Raw genomic sequence first — 20,593 nt, 5'->3', positions numbered from 1 at the left:
TGTTAATATAATCATCCTTCCGAAGAGAAAACATCTCTGCATAACTACTGGAATTCCTCTACTGCAAGCAATTGAATAAGCAGTGAATGTTGCTGGTTTAATTGTCCAACAAGCACTCCTGTGTTTGGCCCTAAAGGCAGTGATTAAAACAAAACAAAACCAGTCCTTGCTTTCAGGGATCTCAAGAGAAATCTAGACTGCAACAGGTAGTGGAGACTGGACTCAAAGCCAAGGACGGTGGGAGACCCTTAGTCATTTTTTATGGATTCCAGGATGAAAGCAAACAAGGGTCAGAAAGGAATGACTCATTTTATCTCTGCCCCAATCCCTATACAACACTTTGATTTGACGACAACTCAGCGGGTGAATCCAAAAAAAGTCACCAACTACAAAAATTAAATCACTAAGCTTCTACTTTTGCCCACTTGAAATCTGATTAGACATCTGATTAAGTGGCAGAGCGCCCATAAAATTCACTCCATCCCCACTGCACAGAGGTATTGACTGGCTCACTGTTTGCTGCCCACCAAGTATTATCGACATGCAGACACAAAGCTCTAAGCATGTGTTTACTGAACTACTGACTCAACCTTTTAAACGGCAGCCAAATGCTACTCCTAGGGGAATCTCTCCTTCAGTCTCCAAAGACAGCTTGTGAAAGCAGCAAACTCTAATACCATAGTGACTTTATTGTTAGAAACCAGATAAGGAACACACACACAAATCGCAATGTCGTTAGCTCTCGGGGCAGCCTTCTGATCCCAGTTGTCTACGCGCTGAGTGATTACTTAACAAGCAACCCTTGGTTGAAACTCTGCCAAGTTTTGTTTTCATTCTTCTAGTTCAATAGGAATCGCTGATTTTTTTGTTTTTGGGGGGAGGTAATTATATTTATTTTAATGGAGGTACTGGGAATTAAACCCAGGACCTCATGCAAGCTAAGCATGTACTCACCACTAAGCTATATACCCTCCCCAAGAATCTCTGAATTTAAGGTGCTTTATGTTATGTATCAAGGAACTTTTAATAATAGCAATCAAAAGCCTCATGGGGAAGTATGATGCTACCCAGTATTTAAAGGTATTGCAACAAATTTATTCTTTCAAAACAAAAGACTGGAAACTGCTTTTCTCAGCTGTCAACGCTGATTAAGGGAAGAATTTTTTTTGTCTTCCACAATCTCTGTCTCTGTCCTCATTTGCTCTTCATCCTCTCTAACAGCAACACGGGCCAAGTACCAAGACCACAGGTGGCAAGTTAAAATACTGCCACACAGTAAGTAGAAACATGTACACCAAATTTTACTATGCGTATTAATAAATATTCTTTATTTTAAATTTTGCACATTGCGCTTTAACATTACATCCGAACATTTCGCAAGTGGATGTCTACTTTGTAAAACCATATATTCAGCTCGTTGTCATTTCTGTACAGAAGTATAAGTACAACATTACTTTTTGCCACTAAGTTGCTTTAGTAAGTCTCACAGGAAGAGAAACATTTAATGAAAAGAGATGGCTTAAATCATACGGCAGGCCTGCGCAGCCGCACAACTAAAGACACAAGCCTGAAGAAAGAACAAACTAATGAGGTTACCTCCACCGTCCCCCAAAACGAGAAAGAATCACATTGATTTAACATAAAATTTTGTCGTAAGTCACTAAATTAAGAGTTTTTTGAAAGAGAAGGCGCAGTAGTCATCTTGAGTGTTTCATTGAAAGACAGAGCTATTTTATTTATTTAACTTGCTCCAGCCGTTGTCAACCAGCCACTACAAATGGGCCTCTTGTGATCATTTAAGCGGCAGTATTTATTAAATTTCTCCTTCAGATGCTGTCGGTATTGTTCTCTATTGCTGTAGAAAGACTGGTTATTAGCCATAAATGACTGTATTTCATCTTGTGAGATAAAGATTTCCTCATCTGAAGTACATTCAGATTCATCCTGCAAATTAAAGCAGTTAAGTTAAAGTAGTTACAACTATGACTTAAATTAGGAATGTAAAATACTATGTGATGGAGGACAGCTAAAAATTAAAGCAGGCTAACTTTGTAGTTTTAATTCAGTCACATAAAGCCTTTAATTGGAATGTTTACAGGATAAACATAATGTCATTTGGTCTTACTTAGTAAGAATAAAATGCAACTCAACTTGATGTGAAACTCTAGATCTACAATTTGTTCTAGAAGCCTACTAAGAGACTACCAACACACCTTATTTAGCCTTAAAACATGATTAATTAGACAACCAGCCACCAAATTTTAAAAAATCAAACTTATCTTTAGCTGTTCCTATGTTGCAACTTTTATGTCTACAAATTAAGTAAAATATAACATTTTTAAACTATAAGTCAAAGAGCATCACCATTAAACTTTACAAAAAAAAATAGTATTCTAAAGGATTTGGTTCCCTTAGGATCCTGTAATGACTATAAAAAGATACCACCCTTCTCCTTCCTTGCCCCTCTTCCAAGTCTCACACAAACTATGCACTGGGTTGCTTGGAATCAGGTATACTTCATCTAAAGTACCAAGAATTGGAGTCAATTATAAAAGATTTTCCAAGTTCAGTTATGTTTTTATTATATATGACACTTAAAGGAAGTAACCTAGAATGTGGGTTCTAGCTCAGATTCTGTATTATTTCCTGTTCTGAAGAGTGGCTACCACAAATTGTCACTCAGAAAGTCAGTTTGCTTATAATAACCCTCCTCAAGGAGTCAGACTCCTATACGTAATACTAACTCTATCCCCTCTCCCAACTAGTCTCTTCTACCTACCTCTGAGACAAAGGAACGTGCTCCAGAGCAGGTACGTAGACCACAAGGGGAAGAGCAGGAACGAAGTCACCAAAAAAACAATGAAACACAGCCCCTAATTTCTTAAAAGCTTCCTCCTATTCCCAACTTTAAACTTTCAAATACTGTCCCCTCCCACATATACACTGTAATCAGTCAGCTATCCACAAGAAGATATCATGGTTTACTTACAAGGAGTTCAACTAAGCTCTTGGCACCTTTTCCAGAATCAGGACCAAACGACGTTTCTGTAGGTTCTGCAAACTGTGCTACGTTTTTCCTATGTTCAAACCAAGGCAGTGGCTGCCCACCCTTTTCAGAGCTGCAACAGCTTTCAGGATGTGCATCTTTGGTCTTGTCGCGGTGAAACACTGTGTGCACAGTATTTCCTGAGGTCTCTCGATTACCTGGATCTGTAATACAGCTTCCAAGCTTTTGGATCTGAAACCACAGCAAAAGGATTTCTCAGGCTAAAAAGGCAGGGAATAATAGCAATTACTAATTTTTAAAGGAAAAAAAAAATCTCTGACAGTGTGTTGAGATTTTACCAGGAATACTGAACAGCAGCAGCTGGCAGCTACTAGGCACTTAACTATGCACCAAACACTATGCTAACCCATCAATATAATCTCATTTCCTCTTCACGGATCCTAATCTGATAGAGACAATTATCTCCATTTTACAGATGGAAAAAGAGATCAAGCAAGCTGCTCAAGGTTAGCTGATACATTTAAAACTATTATGAAAAGAATGAAACTCACATGTTATGCTGGACAAAGGACCACATTAGACACATACGAATACAAAAATTACAAGATGAGCAACCAAAAGGTACTCATTCTAAAAAATAAACATCCTAGCAGCTAAGCTGTAAACACTTGCCACTCTAAGGAAAACAGGCTGTTCTCCCTTCAACACGTCAAAGGTTTAAAAGTTCCAAGTTATGACACTTACATGTTCATCACATTTTAACATCTTGCTTTTCTTTTTCTTCTTTTTATTTTTTCCTTTGGTGTTGTTCTCTTCAGAATTTGCCCAACATTCAACACAACTATCACCATCATCCTCTTTGTCTTCACAGTGATGAACACAGGAGTCATCACCTGCAGAAATCAATCATCTCTTATTTATGTGCTTAAATCAGCTATGCAGCAGAAATAACTGGGACGCTTAATCTGAACTTACCGTGTTCATCGTGATTACAGATGCCTTCAGTGCAGGCAACATCTGAACCCTCCCGAGAACCTGTTTCACTCCCTTCCATGCTAGATGAGTATCCACAATCACTACCGTTACAGTGTGGAGATAAGCCTGAGAATAAATCAGGTGAGAGCTACAATTAACATGCCAATAAATATGTTAAGACCAAGAGTGAACCAACTGGGGATCACAGAAACATTCCAAAATTAAAACAGTAAAAAGTAAATTAAATAATGAAAATATGATCAGGGATTTACAGGGCTTTTTTTTTATTGTTGAATAGTAACATATCAAATACCATAAAGAAAAAGGAAATATTAGGTGTCTAAATTATATAATATTCTTGGGGCCATAAAGCAGTTCCTAAATTCTAGGTTATAGAATCTCTAAAAGCTCTTATATTTAAAAGAAAGAAAGAAAGAATAAACTTGAGTTAATTTTTTAAAACTACTTACCTTTCTTTATTTTAGGGGACCCCAAAAGATTGCCACTGCTGGGACAGGTACACGATGTATTTTCGTTGGTAACGATTACTTCTACACAACTGTTAGCATCGTCAGTGCTGCCACAGGCTTTGCAGCTGTTTTCTATGAAGTCTGTCTCCTTTAAGAATCAATATTAAGAGACAGTAAAAAGCTTCAACTTTATAATGGCTATATTTTAATTTTCTTAACATTAGTCAATTAGACAGGAGCTATGAGGTTAAAAGCTAAAAAATAAAAAATCTATTCTAATGAAAAATCACTTTAAGACCAAGAACCAACTAAAAGCAAGTTAAAACTTAATGGTATCAAGGGAAGTCTAGGATATTAGTTCTCAGTGTGGTCTGCTGACCCCAGGGATTCCCTAGATCAAAACTATTTTCATCATAGTACTAAGATATGATTTGCCTTTTCCACTATCTTGGCACTTATATTAATGGTATAAAAGCAACGGTGGGAAAAGTTGCTGATGCTTTAGCACAAACCAAGACAGAAGTAATCAAGGTGTGTATGAACAGATACTATATTCTTCACTTGTCAAGCACTGTAATCAGGAGATAAATAAATAAAAGGACATTTCACTTATGAATGTCTTTGATGAAACAGTAAATATTATTAAATACCAACCCATGCAGTAGGGGTCTTTTTATTAGTCTATGACAAATGGGAAGAATGCTTAGAGCACTTTTGCTGCATACCAATGTACACTGTTGTCTCTAGGAAAAGTACCTGTGCAACTGTTTGAGTTGCGAGCTAAACTAGCTGCTTTTTTTCTGGAAGTGAGATTGTTCACTTGAAAGAAAGAATGAGAGACAAACTATGGTTATGCAGACTTGGACATTTAAAAGACATTTCTCAAAACTGAATGAAGTCAGTCCATCTCTTCAAGGAAAAAAAAAAACAGAAAATATTTGTTGTCACTGATAAAATTCAAACTTTCAAACAATCAGAATTTTGAAAACTTGCATACACAAGCACAATTGGCCTGAAGTTTCCCAATACTTAAAGACCTTTCTGATGAGACCAGTCGTGGTTTTTAATGATTATCTGATATTACATAATGAAATGTCAATATCTGGGAAGATCTCCATAACTCAGTGAACCACTGTCTTTCAAATGACCAATGCATGATGTTACAGAACCATGCATGAGTAAAATCTATTCAGAATGCCAAGATAGACCAGTGGATTTTAATTTAAGAGTATGAAAGGTCACTGATAGGGTGTCAGGTTTCACAGCAACTAGTCTTTAAGAAACTACCACCTGTCAAGTTATAATGCCAAAGAAGAATATCCACAACCGTCCAAAGGTTTATATTAAAACCCATCTCCCTTTTCCTACTACACATATCTGTCTGAGGCCAGACTTTCCTCATATGCTTCAACCAAGGAACCTACACAACATACGCAACCAGACTGAATGCAGTAGCAGATATGAGAATCCACCTGACTCCTTTTAAGCCAAATATTAAAGAGATTTGCAAAAATACAAAATAATGCCATTCTTTTCAACTTTTCTTAGGAAACAGTTATTTTTCAAAAAATGCTATTCATGTTAACATATAATGAAATGGGCTCATTATTTTTTAAAGAATAAATAATTCTAAATTTCTTCATTTTAATTTCTAATATAGTAAATGTTGGTAAGAATAATCCACATAAACAAAAGGTCATTGGGCACCATAATTTTTAAGAATGTAAAAAGGTCCTAAACCCAAAGTTGAGAACTGCAAGGAGTTAAATTTCCACATCTGGACTTTGACCTAACAGCATACTAATGTCAGGTAATAACTATCCAGCACTGTCTTTATAAAACAAACACATGACACACAGATTATAGTAAGAAAAAAAGCAACATGCAAGCCACAGGAGCCCATATTCCGAGAAAGCACAGTAAAAATACCGAGATCTAGCAAAAAGCGATACACTTCTGAGCCAATATTAAGGAATACTACCTTCTCTTGGCTTACTTCCTTTTCATCTGCTGTTTGTAAGGGAGCAGGAATATCACATACACATTTGTTTTTTCGTCTGTTCTTCCGTTTTTGGCGCTTCTTTTCTTGCTTAAGCTCTCTCACTCGTTCCTCTTCGGAAAATTCTTCACAAAGTTGTTCCAATCGACTAATACCCTGTACCTTTTCCACAGTCATCTGTTATAAAAACAAAGTTGAGACTGAATACTGACCCAAACTTCCCTTTATTTTCCATGGAAATTCTCACTGGTTAATTTTAAAAAATACCACACCTACAGAAACTGGTATTTCATGCTGCAATTTTGCCAGGCAGTCCTCACAAAGAATTTTAAATTTTAATACTCTTAAGTGATGACAGAGTACTAAAATATACTCAGGAAGTGAATATACAACGAATCTCTATGGGAAAGGCAGGCTTACACAATATTTTTATTTCAAACTAGCAATATTCTGGTTTCAAATTTAAGAATTTTTAACACAGCAAAGTAAACATTCATTCATTTCTTCACACAATGAGAAGGCTAGCTAAACTGAGTAGATAATCTAGTTTCTGAACACACAAATGTACAAACGGAAAAGGAATAAGAAATCTGTTCAACAAGAACTAACACAAAGCTCCTCCAACTCCCCAGAACAGTGTTTAAAGTTTGTGGACATGCTTCTGAAAAAAGGGTTTATAGCTTTCATACCATTCTCAAAAGGGACTGGTGACTCAGTTTAAAAATTACAACCATATCCTAAAATATAACAAAATATTCACTGGCCAAAAATTTATGTTCTACAGAGTATAACTGAAAAAAATGTTAAGAAATCATAAGCATTAAACCCAATACCCAGCATTATAAAAAGCCTTCAGTGTGCTTCTAAAAAGTAGCTCTTACATCATGGCATTCAGACAGCGTTTACTGCCTACTATTGGACAGAAGCAGGCAAACCAGGGCTCATTAAATGTTTCAAATGTGTTGCTTATTTTGGGGCTGATTCTAACTTGCCAATAGTTGTGTTTCATAGCAGCATCTCATCAAATAATCATCAACCTCTAAAAACCAAGACTGGCAGAGTAACAGGATTAAAAAAGGAACAGGATTAAAAAGAAAAATTCATAAACTTCTTCTAAATCCCAGTGCCCCAGCAAACTCTCCTAATCCCCCAGAAGCCATGACCAGTGGATCACAGCCCTTTAAGGCAAGCCAAGAGCAGTGACTAACATTAAGATTCACTCCAATAACTTAACTAAGCAATCGTGGACACTGAAGCAGCCCACCGTTTTTACCTCAAAACTCTTGCGTAAAGCGTCAACACCAAGATAGAAAAGCATCTGCCACGTCTGCTCTTCTGCTCGTAGTTTTTGCCAGATTCGATGCAGTCTTTCATAAAGATGAATTCCCAAGCAGGTCAGAACTTCTTCTTGAGCTATATCTATTGTCTTAGCATGCCTTTCTCTTCGTCTGTAAAGGAGAATGAATCACACATAATTCCTAACACCCTTAAACTAAAACAGTAAAAGATAGATAACACCTCTGCAAGTTCAGGTTTTAAACATAATTGCATACCTAGGAACAAACTAGTAAGAAGACAGTTATACATTCAAACTCAATGTGTATATAAATACACAAGCACACATTTATATAACCAATGAGACATACACATGCAGGTAGAACTCAGTCCTAATATTGCTAAAAATAAGGTAATTCAGGAACTGGTCCTCAAAAGAAGTGTTTTTTGGGGGGCACAGAAAAGCCACAGTAAGTGTCCCGCTCATAGGAGGCATGATAGCTCCTTTCACCTTCCAATTACAGTAAATGCCTGTTTGGTTTGTGTTTCTTTTTTTTTTTTTCCAGGGGGAATGGAGAAAGGCAATGCCAAAATGATTCACTCACGGGCAAAAGGCTTCTAGGCCAATCTTTAGTGAAAGTGTTCATGAACTTCAGTGGTAAAAGGAGTGTTTGTATACTCAGTGTCCAGCAGAACGTAGGCACTCAAATGAGAGTTGACACAAAACACAAAGGGAAATGGGTTCAATTTATTCTATGAACAACTTTTTCTGATTTTATTTTTACAACAAAGACAGAGATAAAAATTTAGGTTCCTATATAATTTAATAATAATATACACAGTTCATGAATTACATTCAGTAAAGTATTTCTTAACCCCCTGCTGCAAAGATCTCACTTCCTATGCAAAAACCATCATTATGAGCAAAATCTAAACATGGAAATGCATGGATGGAGGTGGGGGAAAAAACCCCTTCTAGTCATTTTCAAATGAAAATGATAATCTGTAATAATGAAAGCCAAAAACAGCCTACCTACTTCAAGCAACAAGGAGCAGATGACTGACACTTTCTCCTTTTTTTTTTTTAACTCAATTAAATGTTTATTTTAAAGAAGGCAAAATCTTTACAGGCACAATTATACATGTATCATCTGTACTGAGGTGGAAGGTGATGGAAATAAACTTCCAGTAATAAAATGAAGCAAAGCGCTAGATAGCCCATTCTAGCAAATTACATACTCATACCCTCCTGCGAACTCTGGCTCAGCACGACCCAAAAGATGTGCAATGAAGTCTGTTTCACAGCAAACATGTATGTGTCGCTCATGTGGACAGCACCGCAAGCCTTCATAAAGTGCAGCACAGTAGCCCTTCTCTTTGCTGCAATCAAGTTCACCAATAAGGATATTGTATGCTCGGAGGACTTTATTTTTGCAATCAGTGCAAAACCTGTTGAAAAGAAAAACCTCAAAATTAAGAACTGGCTGTGTAATTATTTCGTAAGGCATGTAACAGCGTACTAGACAATGACACTCCCCTCCCCTACAGAGCATTAAAAAAGCCTCCACACATGTGTATGTTTTCAATGTGTGTAAGATAAAAACATATCTAGGGATTACATGAGGATAGCTAGATCTCTATTTGCAAGTGATTTTTAAACTAGAGAAACACATGGGCCTAAAAAGAATGAGGCAGATAAATACCTGTTAGTTCATAAAATACATGCCCAGAAAATATTAGTTGCCAAGGACTAGTACATCTCCACTTCAAGACCTATTTGTACAGGTCAGAAATAGAACAACAGAGGCTACCAACCAGTCACTCTGGGATCCTCCCCTGCTCTCAGCCCCTGAAAATAGTTCGTATCTTCAGCCAGTAAACCCTGATTCCAGTGTTTATATTTTAATACATCACTAGCTTAAGCATGGCGGGTGGGGAGGACAAGAATGGGAAAGTAGTACATGTATTTTTAGTTTACTGGTGATTTCCAAAATATCAAATTCTTTCCTCCAAAAAAAAAACCGCATGTTTCTCAATATACAGTCATAATATAGAAACATATACATAGAAGTATGGTTTCAACCCAACTGTACATATTGTGGCAAAACTGTAGAAGAGCGTGTGACAAAATTTCCTTTTAGAAACCAAACATCATTCAATCAGAAAAGAAAAAAGAATAGAGCCTGGTTTATCTCTGAATTCCTGATGAAATTCCTGATGAAATTGGTCTGGTGAAAAAGCCAGGTTCACAATATTAATAACTGGTTCTCTGAGATTAGCTGTGGTGGAATGAGGAAATTTTGCTCTCTTTGATTTAAATTAATCTCCCTAGGTGAGTCCATCTATTCCCATGGCTTCAGTCAACATACCTTACTCTTTTTTTTTAAATTAATTTTGGGGGGGCTGGGGGAGGTAATTAGGTTTATTTATTTTCAGTACTGGAGATTGAACCCAGAACCACTTGAATTATACCCTCCCCCAACATGTTTCATTCTTGACTCCACAGCTCTGTTCAAGTCTCTGTCCCTGCCTGAGGGCAAGACCCATACTGAAAAACAGGGGACAACACAGATGACTAACAGGCAACATGTTAAATCAGCTGTCCAAAACCAAGGGCAACATGGTTCCCTTCCTATGTTCCCTTCTATTCCTGTTAAGAAATCACCATTCACAAAAACAAAAATAAACAAATGGGACCTAATCAAACTTAAAGCTTTTGCACAGCAAAGGACACTACAAACAAAATGAAAAGACAACATACCGACTGGGAGAAAATATTTGCAAACGATGCAACCAACAATGGACTAATTTCCAAAATATACAAACAGCTCACACAACTCAATAACAACAACAAAAAACCCAATCAAAAAATGAGCAGAAGGCCTAAATAGATATTTCTCCAAAGAAGACATACAAAGGGTCAATAGGCACATAAAAAGATGCTCAAAATTGCTAATTATTACAGAAATACAAATCAAAACTATAATGACGTATCACCTCACACCAGTCAGAATGGCCATCATCAAAAAGTCTACAAATAATAAATGGTGGAGAGGTGTGGATAAAAGGGAACCCCCCCTATACTGCTGGTGGGAATGTAAATTGGTACAGGCACTATGGACAACAGCATGGAGGTTCCTTAAAAAACTAAAAATGGAGTTACCATATGATCCAGCAATCCCACTCCTGGGCATACATCTGGAGAAGACTCTAATTCAGAAAGATACATACACCTCAATGTTCATAGCAGCACTAGTTACAATAGCCAAGATGTTGAAGCCACCTAAACGTTCACCGACAGATGACTGGATAAAGTGGTGTATTTATACAATGGAATACTGTTTGGCCATAAAAAAGAATAAAATAATGCCATTTGTAGCAACATGGATGGACCCGGAGATCGTCATTCTAAGTGAAATAAGCCAGAAAGAGAAAGAAAAATACCATATAATATTGCATATATGTGGAATCTTAAATTTAAAAAAAGACATAAATGACCTTATTTATAAAATAGAAACAGACTCACAAAGAAAACAAACTTAAGGTTACAAAAGGGGAAACAGGTTGGGGAGGGATAAATTAGGAGTTTGGGATTAGCAGAGACAAACTACTATATATAAAATAAACAACAAGGTCCTACTATATAGCACAAAGAACTATATTTAATATCTTGTAGTAAACCATAATGGAAAAGAATATACATATACATATATGAAACTGAATTACTTTGCTGTACACCAGAAATTAACACAACACTGTAAATTGATTATATTTTAATAAAAAAGAAAGGAAGAAAGAAATAAAGAGAGAAGGGAAAGGCAGGGAAGGAAGGAAGGAATCACCATTTACACATGGAACCTCAATTAATTCCAACTCCTCCTTAGGTCCTGCTTTTAGGGGTGAAGCCAACTGGTATCAATTCTTTCTTACATCTCTTGTAGGTCTCATCTTTTCAATTCCCTCTGTCCTGTTTCAAATTGCCTAGACAGTTTTTTAAAATGCTTTTTAACAGGTTTTCCTGCTTCCATTCTCGCTAGCGCTAATGCATCTCTCATACCAAAATAAATTTTTAAAACAAATCTCATTACATCAATCTCAGCTTAAAAACCTCCTCACTGTTCAAACTCATTACGGCCTTCAGTCATTGCTTCTCTTACCCAACCTACTATTTCAGCCTTATTTCCCAAGACTCCCCTCTCCCTTCCCATGCCCTCCATACCCTGCCCCATGTACACACTGTATAGACAATGGACTACTTTGAATACAGCTGACGTGTCCCTTCAAAGTCTTTTTTTTCTGCCTCCTCCTCACTCCTCTCCACATCCTTCTCCATTTGCCTAAATCATGTCCAACCTTAAAGAAGCCTTCTGCAATTTCCATAACTGGAATTCAACGTTCCTATGTTCCTATTATTTCCGATTTACACTTCTTACCCTTCTACTGTCATGCATTAGTTTGACATACACATCTTTCTGACCCAATAGTAGATAACTATTTCTTGAAATGAATATATGTTAAAACAGATGCTCTAAGCTCACTTGGTAAACAGAGAGAATACTGACAAATGAAGTCAAATCATTGTTTCACTAATGCTTTAAAAATAGACACAGAAATATACAAAAAGTAAGTCAAAATTGGTTAAAGACCTGAAACTACACAACTTCTAGAAGAAAACACAACCATGTGATGATTTCTTGGATACTGCATCAAAAGCACAGGGAACAAAAGAAAAAACAGACAAATGAGACTACACCGAACTTAAAAACTTCTGTGTAGCAAAGGAAACTCAACAGTGAAAGACAGTCTATGGAACAGAGAAAATATTAACAAACCACACACTGGATAAGGGGTTAATATTCAGAATAAAGAATTCTTACAACTCAGTAACAACAACAAAACCTGATTTAAAAAATGGGCAAAGGATGTGAACAGACACTTCTCCAAAGAAGACATACCTATAGCTAACAAGCATATGAAAAGATACTCAAAGCGTCAATCATCAGGGAAAAGCGTATCAAAACCACATGTTATCACCTCAAACCCATTACTATGTCCACTATAAAAAAAAAATAGAGAATAACAAGTGTTGACAAGGATCTGGAGAAACTGGAACCCTTGCACACTGCTGATGGGATAGTAAGACAGTGCTGCCAGAACGGCAAAAAGTACAGCATTTTCTCAAAGAATTAAAAATAGAATTACCATATAATCCAGCAATCCCAGTTCATATATTCAAAGGAATTAAAAACAGGATCCCAAAGAGCTATTTGTACACACTCATGTTCACTGTAGCATATTCACAATAGCCAAGATGTGGGAACAACCTAGATGTTCATTGACAGGTGAATGTAGGGTATACATATAATGATGGTATGTTATTCAGCCTTAAAGAATAAGAAAATTCTGTCGTAAGCTACAACATGGATGAACCCTGAGGACATTATGCTAAGTGAAATAAGCCAGACACAAAAGGACAAACACTGCATGACTCCATCTATGTGAGTTACATAAAGTAATCAAACTCATAGAAACAAAAAAATAGAAATGGTGGCTGGCAGAGGGTGCAGGAAGGGGTAAAAGGGGAGTTACTGTTCAAAGGGTATAGTTTCAGTCATGTAAGATGAAAAAAGTTTAGAAATCTACTCTACAACAATGTGCAAATAGTTAAAAATACTGTAATGTAAACTTAAAAGCTGTTAAGAGGGAAATGTACATTATGTGTTTTTTTTTTTTTACCACACACAAAAAAAGTCTTCCCCTTGCTGGGAGAAATGGACACAGAAATAAACACACTTCCATGTTTTCAGGTTATAAATGGTAAGTTTACATTTTCAGGTAAATAAATGGTTAAATATCATACAGTATCAATAATAAAATGAAGTATTTTTGCCATATTTTACTGCTTTAAATTCTCATAGTAGTTTAATATATGTTTGATTGTACACAATCATAAGTAACATAAGCATATGCAAACAGCAATTTAAAAATGTATACGGAAGCTGTAAGAATGAAAGCCATGTTTCCTGTTTTCAAAAGTAATCTTGCACATAAATTTTAAAAACATTTTCCTAAGGCAGAGGTTTTACAGTATCCTAACACCTCATTTCTAATGATGTACTAGCAAAATACTTAACTGGCTAAATACTGTTACCAAATCTTTATTATAAAGTGCTCAGAAAGGTCCACTAAATAAAGTAGAAGTGCCAAAAAAGTACATTATTCAGATGTTTAAAAATCACTTTCAACTGATTATACCTCAGAAACTCAACTTGTATCTAAAACAAGAACTAGATACACAGGAATTACAAGGACTTGCAGGGAATGAAAAAAAAAAACACCAAGGATTTGCAAATCCAGAGTGCAAACGTTCACTGATGTGATTACTATGTGTCAGATACTGTTCTAAGTCTCATTATGTATCATCAATCCTCGTAACAAACTTAATCTTACAATAAATCAGTACCATCCTGAAAGAAAAACACTAAAGCACAGAAAACTTGTTCAAAGTCATAATCAATAGAACCCAGATTCAATACAATCTCCCTTTATTACTTTCTTAATCATAACTTTCCCACATCCTTAATATATTTATAAAATGGACTCTACCTTCCTTACAAATATAAAATATTGCCCCCCAAACACAGAAAATATCTATAATCAGTTTAGGAAATTCCAAAACATTAGCTCTAATAACTAGTAACTTATCACTCCAAAAAGCTATCTTTTGGATGGACCAACTCAAATTGAAAGAGAAAGGAATTTACAGTGGGGCTATACATTTATATATGCTTTACATTTATAGAACCCTTCTCCCAAACTCTAAATAGTTGACACATTCTTTATTCTCTTGGGTATAATCAGCCAGAGAGGTAAATAAACAAGAAAGTTTGTAACTGAAGGATGAAAAACACTTAATAAACTTAGTACGCAGGTTAAATCGTTAGCTCATTGTGATGCACAATGTGAACACCAATCGTGGTAATGCCAGTTTTTATCATTTACGTATGTTTTCTAGAAGTATCCCCAAAGCAATCGTGTATATCTGTCCCAAAGTGAAAGAACACAAGACCATAAACCCAACATGTGACAAATTTATATTAAAACAGTACAACTCCCCCCAAGAATGCCATCACTAGATGGCTCCCTTACCAGTTTCCTTTCCTACTACACTCTCCCTCCCTACGAATTTCCAAATGTTAATGACACTTAGAAAATTCCTTTGTAAAGTAGTATTCTAAAAAGAAAAATCTGAAGTTTCTTTCATAGTACATGAAGCACATGAATTCCTACTGTATTTTTAGGTCTTGACAAACAAAAATAATTCAAAATATTACTAAGTAAAAGCTGCTAACTTTAATTCTGAAAATAACATAATGAAATGCTTCTATCATAAAAACAAGGAGTACTACAATTTCCAAAGTGATTAAGTATACTTTATGTTGGTTCAGTTATTCTGTATTTCTTGAAAGGCTAGCTTGGAACCAACAGATAAGAATTACAAAAAAAAAAAAAGAAATGCTGGCCCAACAAAAGAAGGCCAACACTGAGAGTCATTCCATTAAGGAACTGCCTACTCTAATATTAAGCTCCACCTAGTGCCAGGTACTAATGGGAAGGCTGCAGTACTATTATATGAAGGTCAGTGACAGCTCAGCCTGGATGACTGACAGCTAAGGCACCTTCCAACTACACCGTGATGACCTTTACACTTACCTGTGTTTTCGCAGGTACGTTTCTAGTGTTTCTAAAAGACAACTAGAGTCAATTAAAACTACTTCATCCCTGCATTCTTGGGACATTAGTTCCCATACGTCCATCCAGCAACCTCTGCAGAAAAAAAAACCAAATCTTAGTGAGAAGGAGGAATATATAAGGGTAAAACATTGAAAAAAAAAAAAAAGAGCAGGGTAAAGGATTGCTTGATTTTACCTGGCTGTTCTCTGGAAAGGTCCATAATGGAAAATGATCCTACACTTGCTGTCCTTCCTGTGGTCTTCACTACTTCTCTTATCTGTACTTAACTTCTCTGAACTGACACTGCTACTGCTCCCTTCACTGTAGTACAGTATAGTACACAAAGCTTAGTGACACTGAGGTAATCGGAAGGAATAAATTCTTTAGTCTAAATTAAAATCATGAACTCTTTAATACATTAAGATATTAGTAGGATAAATTTGCAAATTTGTATATAATTACATATCCACTTTAACCATATTAAAATGTTATCTAAACAGGTGCTCTTATCTTTATATAAAAACTTCTGCTCAACTATTAAGTTTACCTGATATAATTTAACATTTACATTTATCGAGATAGTAACTGGTTAATACACTAAGCATTTTATGAGCAAACCTACTTGGAATGTTTTAAAGTCAAAAGGGCTGAAAAAATTATATTTTCACCTATAAACATGGATCAACCTTCCACAAATTGAAAATTCTAAGAAGTTTTGATCTACTTATTGTGATTTTATAGCTAGGTCATAGCAACAAAATTCTTATCTAATTTCACATGTGTAAGTAGCTGGGAAACAGACTAATTACAGTAAATAAATTTTTACATTTACTAAAATAAAGATAGCATACTAAGATGAACACTTAATACAGCCTAAATCAGTAGTAAGTACTATACAAATAATTTTTTAAAAACTTACTAAAAACTTCCCAGACTCTCCCTCCCCCACAGGTTTCAATGTGGCGCTGGTCATGCATTTTTGCTTTGTTGCAGATGTGCATTCCAAGAGCAACGTGTTTCTATATTCCATTCAATGATAGTCTTCTTGATTTTTCATGATTCTGAACAACTGGCTCCTGCCTGTTCTTCTGCAGGTCTCACTACAGTCCTAGAAATTCATTACCTTGGATGCTTGAGATGGAAAAACTTCTGAATCTTTTCTTAACCTACTCTACTTAGCTAAGTAGGTATTTCTTAACACCCCCTGCCCACCATATAAGGTCACACACACAGGTTGGCTCCCTACTCCCTTCTCATGAGGACTCAGACCAAGGGTCAACGTTCCTTATTTTTGAAGCAAAAACTTCAACTCCTGCTCTGTCTTGCATGTGACATCCTTTTATTCTCAACTCCCATATTTGCTGTATTCTAATTATACTTGAGTGATTCATAATCTCCTAAAACTGAATTACTCTCAAACTCAGGTTCTCACTATTAAGGAAAAAGTTTACGAGATCAGAGCTGGGGAACGATTATTACATCATCAGAATGTGAAAGCTTTATTCTAAAAAAAGGTTAAAAAAATTCCACATATCAAATCAAGATTTTATCCATAATCTCTCTAGACCAAATGTCTTTATACCATTCCTTCCTTTCAAGATCAAGTTTTCTGAAAAAGAAAGTCTTTCCACTTCCTCATTCTACTGCCACAGTTTCCACTCACAGTTTAATCCATTACCACCTTACACGGCATTCACTTTTCTACAAACACTGATTCGGATTCTGTTCCCATTCAACCACAGATCTTCTCATCAAGATCACCTATTATCTCAGTGCTGCTATGTCCAATGGACACTTTTGGGTCCTTGATGCCTCAGCAGTCTGCAACACAGGTGACCAAACCCCCGGACTCCTGGAAAAAACTCTCTTCCCTTGGCTTCCTCCTACATCTCTGGCCGCTCTTTCTGGTTTCTTTAGGCTTATTCTTTTCTCCTATTAAACTGAACTCCTCAGCATTCCTCTCTCTTACTCTACTGTTCCTCTGACCAGGTAATTTAATGCAGCTGACCGCTGAACAACACAAGGCTGAATGGCGCAGGTCCACTTATACATGCATTTTTTCCACTAGTATACACAATACTACACAATCAGCAGTTCACTGAATCTGCGGATATGAAGGAACCACGTATAAGGAGCACCAACTGTAAGTTACACTTGCATTTTCCACTGTGTGGCAGGTCGGTGCTCCTCACCTCCATGTTGTTCAAGGGTCAACTGCATTATCATTCATCAGCTACAGGCCTACAACTCTGGCCTAGACCTTTCTTTCAGATCTCACACTCACTTCTAGACAGACAATACACTTGCGTTTACTTGTATGAATATGAATGAGAATACTCTCAGGAAGACTGAACTAGACTGTTCCCATTGATTAGGCTGAAACCTAACCAATTGTATTACACTTTCCCTGGATAAAGTCTAAAGAGAAAAGAGGAAATAACAGCAAGAATATATACAAAGAAAAGTCACAGCAGCATTGAATCCAAAGTGGAGAAGGAGTCCTGGCTAGGCAGACTGCACTCCGTGGCCTGCTAGCCACATGGCATGCGAAAATACCTGAAGCTACCTTAGGACGCACTGCTTAAGATCAACTAACTCTGTTCACACTGATTGCATAACTCAGCAAACAATCTTCCAGAACATTTGGCTTCCCATGTGGTGAGGCTAGAGCTGAAGGAGGATGTGAAGTCTAGGGGGGGTTTCTTTTCTGTTTGTAAACTGAAATGTAAGAAAATATAGCTGTATGTCAACGTAATAAAAGCAGATAACTGATGAAGCAAAGTCAACAAGAACAAGAGAGGAGATGGAATCAGGGCAAACGTGGAAGGACTGGTCTTTGAAGGAAGGTGGCAGCAAGCACAGATGTGTAAGATGCTTGGGTAGCTGCTGCTTTTTAGCTTCTCAATGAAGAACATTCACAACAAAAAACCCAGAAGGCAGCCTTTTTATTACATCACACTATTCTATGGCTTTAGTCAACAGGTCATTTAGATAAAGGTTACTGTTTAATGAAACAGTTAGATTGCATTCTGCATTCAGAAAGTCAGGAATTCTCTAAAGATATTGGTAAATGAGGCATGTGAAATAATTATCCTCAGACAACCATTTTAGGTTGTGTAGAACTTTACTGGGTTCAGAGTACTCTCACATTTAGATATCTTGTAATGCGTAGTTCTTGTTTAAATCTCGATTCTAACATATCAATGTAAAAAGACACTTTTAGATAGAGTTGAGGAAATGTGAGTATCTGGGGGTATTAGATTATTATAGTTAAAATTTTGTTAGGTGTTACAATGACATTGTCATGAAAAGAAAATGTCCCTATATTGAGAGATGAATGAGGAAATATGTGGTAGTAAAATAACATGATGCCTGGGACTTGCATTAAAATACTTCAACAAAGAAAAAGGTGAATAAATGAAATAAATGTGGCAAATCTTGAAAACTACTTAGTCTGAGTAAAGGTATCTGGGGGTAAGGGGGTCCTTGTATAGTCTCTCTACTTTTCTATGTGTTTGACAGTTTTCATAATAAAATTTAAAAAAAATTTTGTTTCTGAGTATAGAAAAAAAATTGATTATTATCACACCACCACCTGGCCATCCAGGTCCATTTACAGGCAGCAAATGTCTATATAATAATGATGTCAACACTACTACTGAGATATTCAAAAAACTAATTCTTAAAATTAATTCAGAACAATAGTTTTACATCATCCCATTCTCTCCAAAAAGAAAAAAAAGTTACTTCTTAGAAACTCCCTTCAAATTTCATGGCTTCTCCTTAGCACCCCCAGCCCCAAGTAATTATGTAGAGGCAACTGTGACACTGTGCTGGGGGATGGGGGCAGAAGCAGCCTTGGGCATTGTAGTACCTAACCAAGAAGAAAACTGCAAATTAGTTACATAAATGCACGTTGCTATAACTGATTCAAGAATTTTTTTAATCCTTGATAAATTATTAGGGAGACCTAAAGAAAAGACAAAAAAGAATAATTTATACATTATGACTACTACATTAATTAAAGAATACCACTACTTTGAAAAATTTAGTATTGGCTACATAAATTTCCACAAAGATCTCAACTTCCTTCCTCTGAACCTTATTTAATATAAGGAAAAAAACTTCAAAAACTCAAACCTATATTGAGACCCTATATAGTTCCAATGCAAAAAGTCCTACAGAATCAGGAGACATATTTACTTAGACCAATAACATGGTGTTATATGAATTAATGAAAATAAAACTAGCAGTATTTTTTTTCTTTTTGCTAAATATGATCAACATTCATAATCTTAACAATGACAAAGCATCTTGACAATCAATTCTACTTACCCCAAAGGTTTTGGTTTGTGCGTATCTAAGGAGTGCAACTGACATCTCTTGTTCTTTTTACTTTTTGGAATAGCATCTATCATATCATTTAGTTTGGACCTAATTAAAAATAAGCCATTAAAGATTTGATTAATATTATTTTTCTTTAGAATTTTCAAAATCTCTATTTTCTGCTTTTTAGTGAGAACTATATTTAAACTATTACAGACAAATCACTTACTTTGAAAATTTCTCATCAGACAAATTCTAACCTAAGAATTTGTACATTTATATTCCCATTCCATTCCTAGTCCGTCAAGGTGTTGAAGGAGACCTCCTCTGTTCAACATACTCTTTCCCCCAGACTGCATCTGTCTTACTCATCGCTGCATCCGCATTGTATCTAGCAGTGTGCCCGGCACTCAAGTATTTTATGACTGATTGCTACCTGACTCTCAGCCATAGTCCCTGGTAGAAACATTATCTAAATATAGATCCTTGATGAGGAGCCATCAGTAGAAATTTTATGCAAATATAGAAATATATAAGGCTAAATATCCGTATCTTGCATCCAACCAATCAGCAAAGCCTGCCAATTTTAACTTTTAAGTATATCCAGAATAAACTCACTTCTCATCCCCTCCACCATCATCACCCTTGTCCAGCTCGCCTCTCTAGCTTAGTCAACTGCAATAGCTGGCCTCCCAAACGGTCTTCTTGCTTCTACCCTTTGACTCCACATTCTAGGTTTCACTTAGCAGCTAGAGAGATCTTTTCCAAACAAAAATCACATTATGTTGTTTCTATATTCAAAAACCC

At 36.1% G+C, this 20,593-nt stretch overlaps 1 protein-coding gene across 6 annotated transcripts in view; it reads right to left on the bottom strand.

Moving 5' to 3' along the window:
- Positions 1–1,299: 1,299 nt before the first annotated feature.
- The window catches only part of GGNBP2 (gametogenetin binding protein 2), a 30,010-nt gene continuing 10,716 nt past the window's right edge, over positions 1,300–20,593 (bottom strand). For 2 of the 6 annotated variants that reach the window (XM_072940280.1, XM_015247147.3), the window contains exons 5-15: positions 19,796–19,894; positions 15,656–15,781; positions 15,440–15,553; positions 8,966–9,175; positions 7,725–7,899; positions 6,434–6,628; positions 4,453–4,600; positions 3,983–4,108; positions 3,752–3,900; positions 2,990–3,238; positions 1,300–1,944 (exon numbers count right to left, since the gene is read on the bottom strand). In XM_072940280.1, coding sequence (XP_072796381.1) covers positions 1,741–1,944; positions 2,990–3,238; positions 3,752–3,900; positions 3,983–4,108; positions 4,453–4,600; positions 6,434–6,628; positions 7,725–7,899; positions 8,966–9,175; positions 15,440–15,553; positions 15,656–15,781; positions 19,796–19,894 — 1,795 coding nt within the window. In that variant the 3' untranslated portion in view covers positions 1,300–1,740. The remainder of the gene's footprint in view (positions 1,945–2,989; positions 3,239–3,751; positions 3,901–3,982; positions 4,109–4,452; positions 4,601–6,433; positions 6,629–7,724; positions 7,900–8,965; positions 9,176–15,439; positions 15,554–15,655; positions 15,782–19,795; positions 19,895–20,593) is intronic. The other 4 variants (XM_072940281.1, XM_015247149.3, XM_015247151.3 and 1 more) reach the window with 4 other exon arrangements.

Source organism: Vicugna pacos, chromosome 16, assembly GCF_048564905.1.
Source record: "Vicugna pacos chromosome 16, VicPac4, whole genome shotgun sequence".
Classification (NCBI taxonomy): domain Eukaryota; kingdom Metazoa; phylum Chordata; class Mammalia; order Artiodactyla; family Camelidae; genus Vicugna; species Vicugna pacos.
This window is presented reverse-complemented; position numbering and strand designations above follow the sequence as displayed.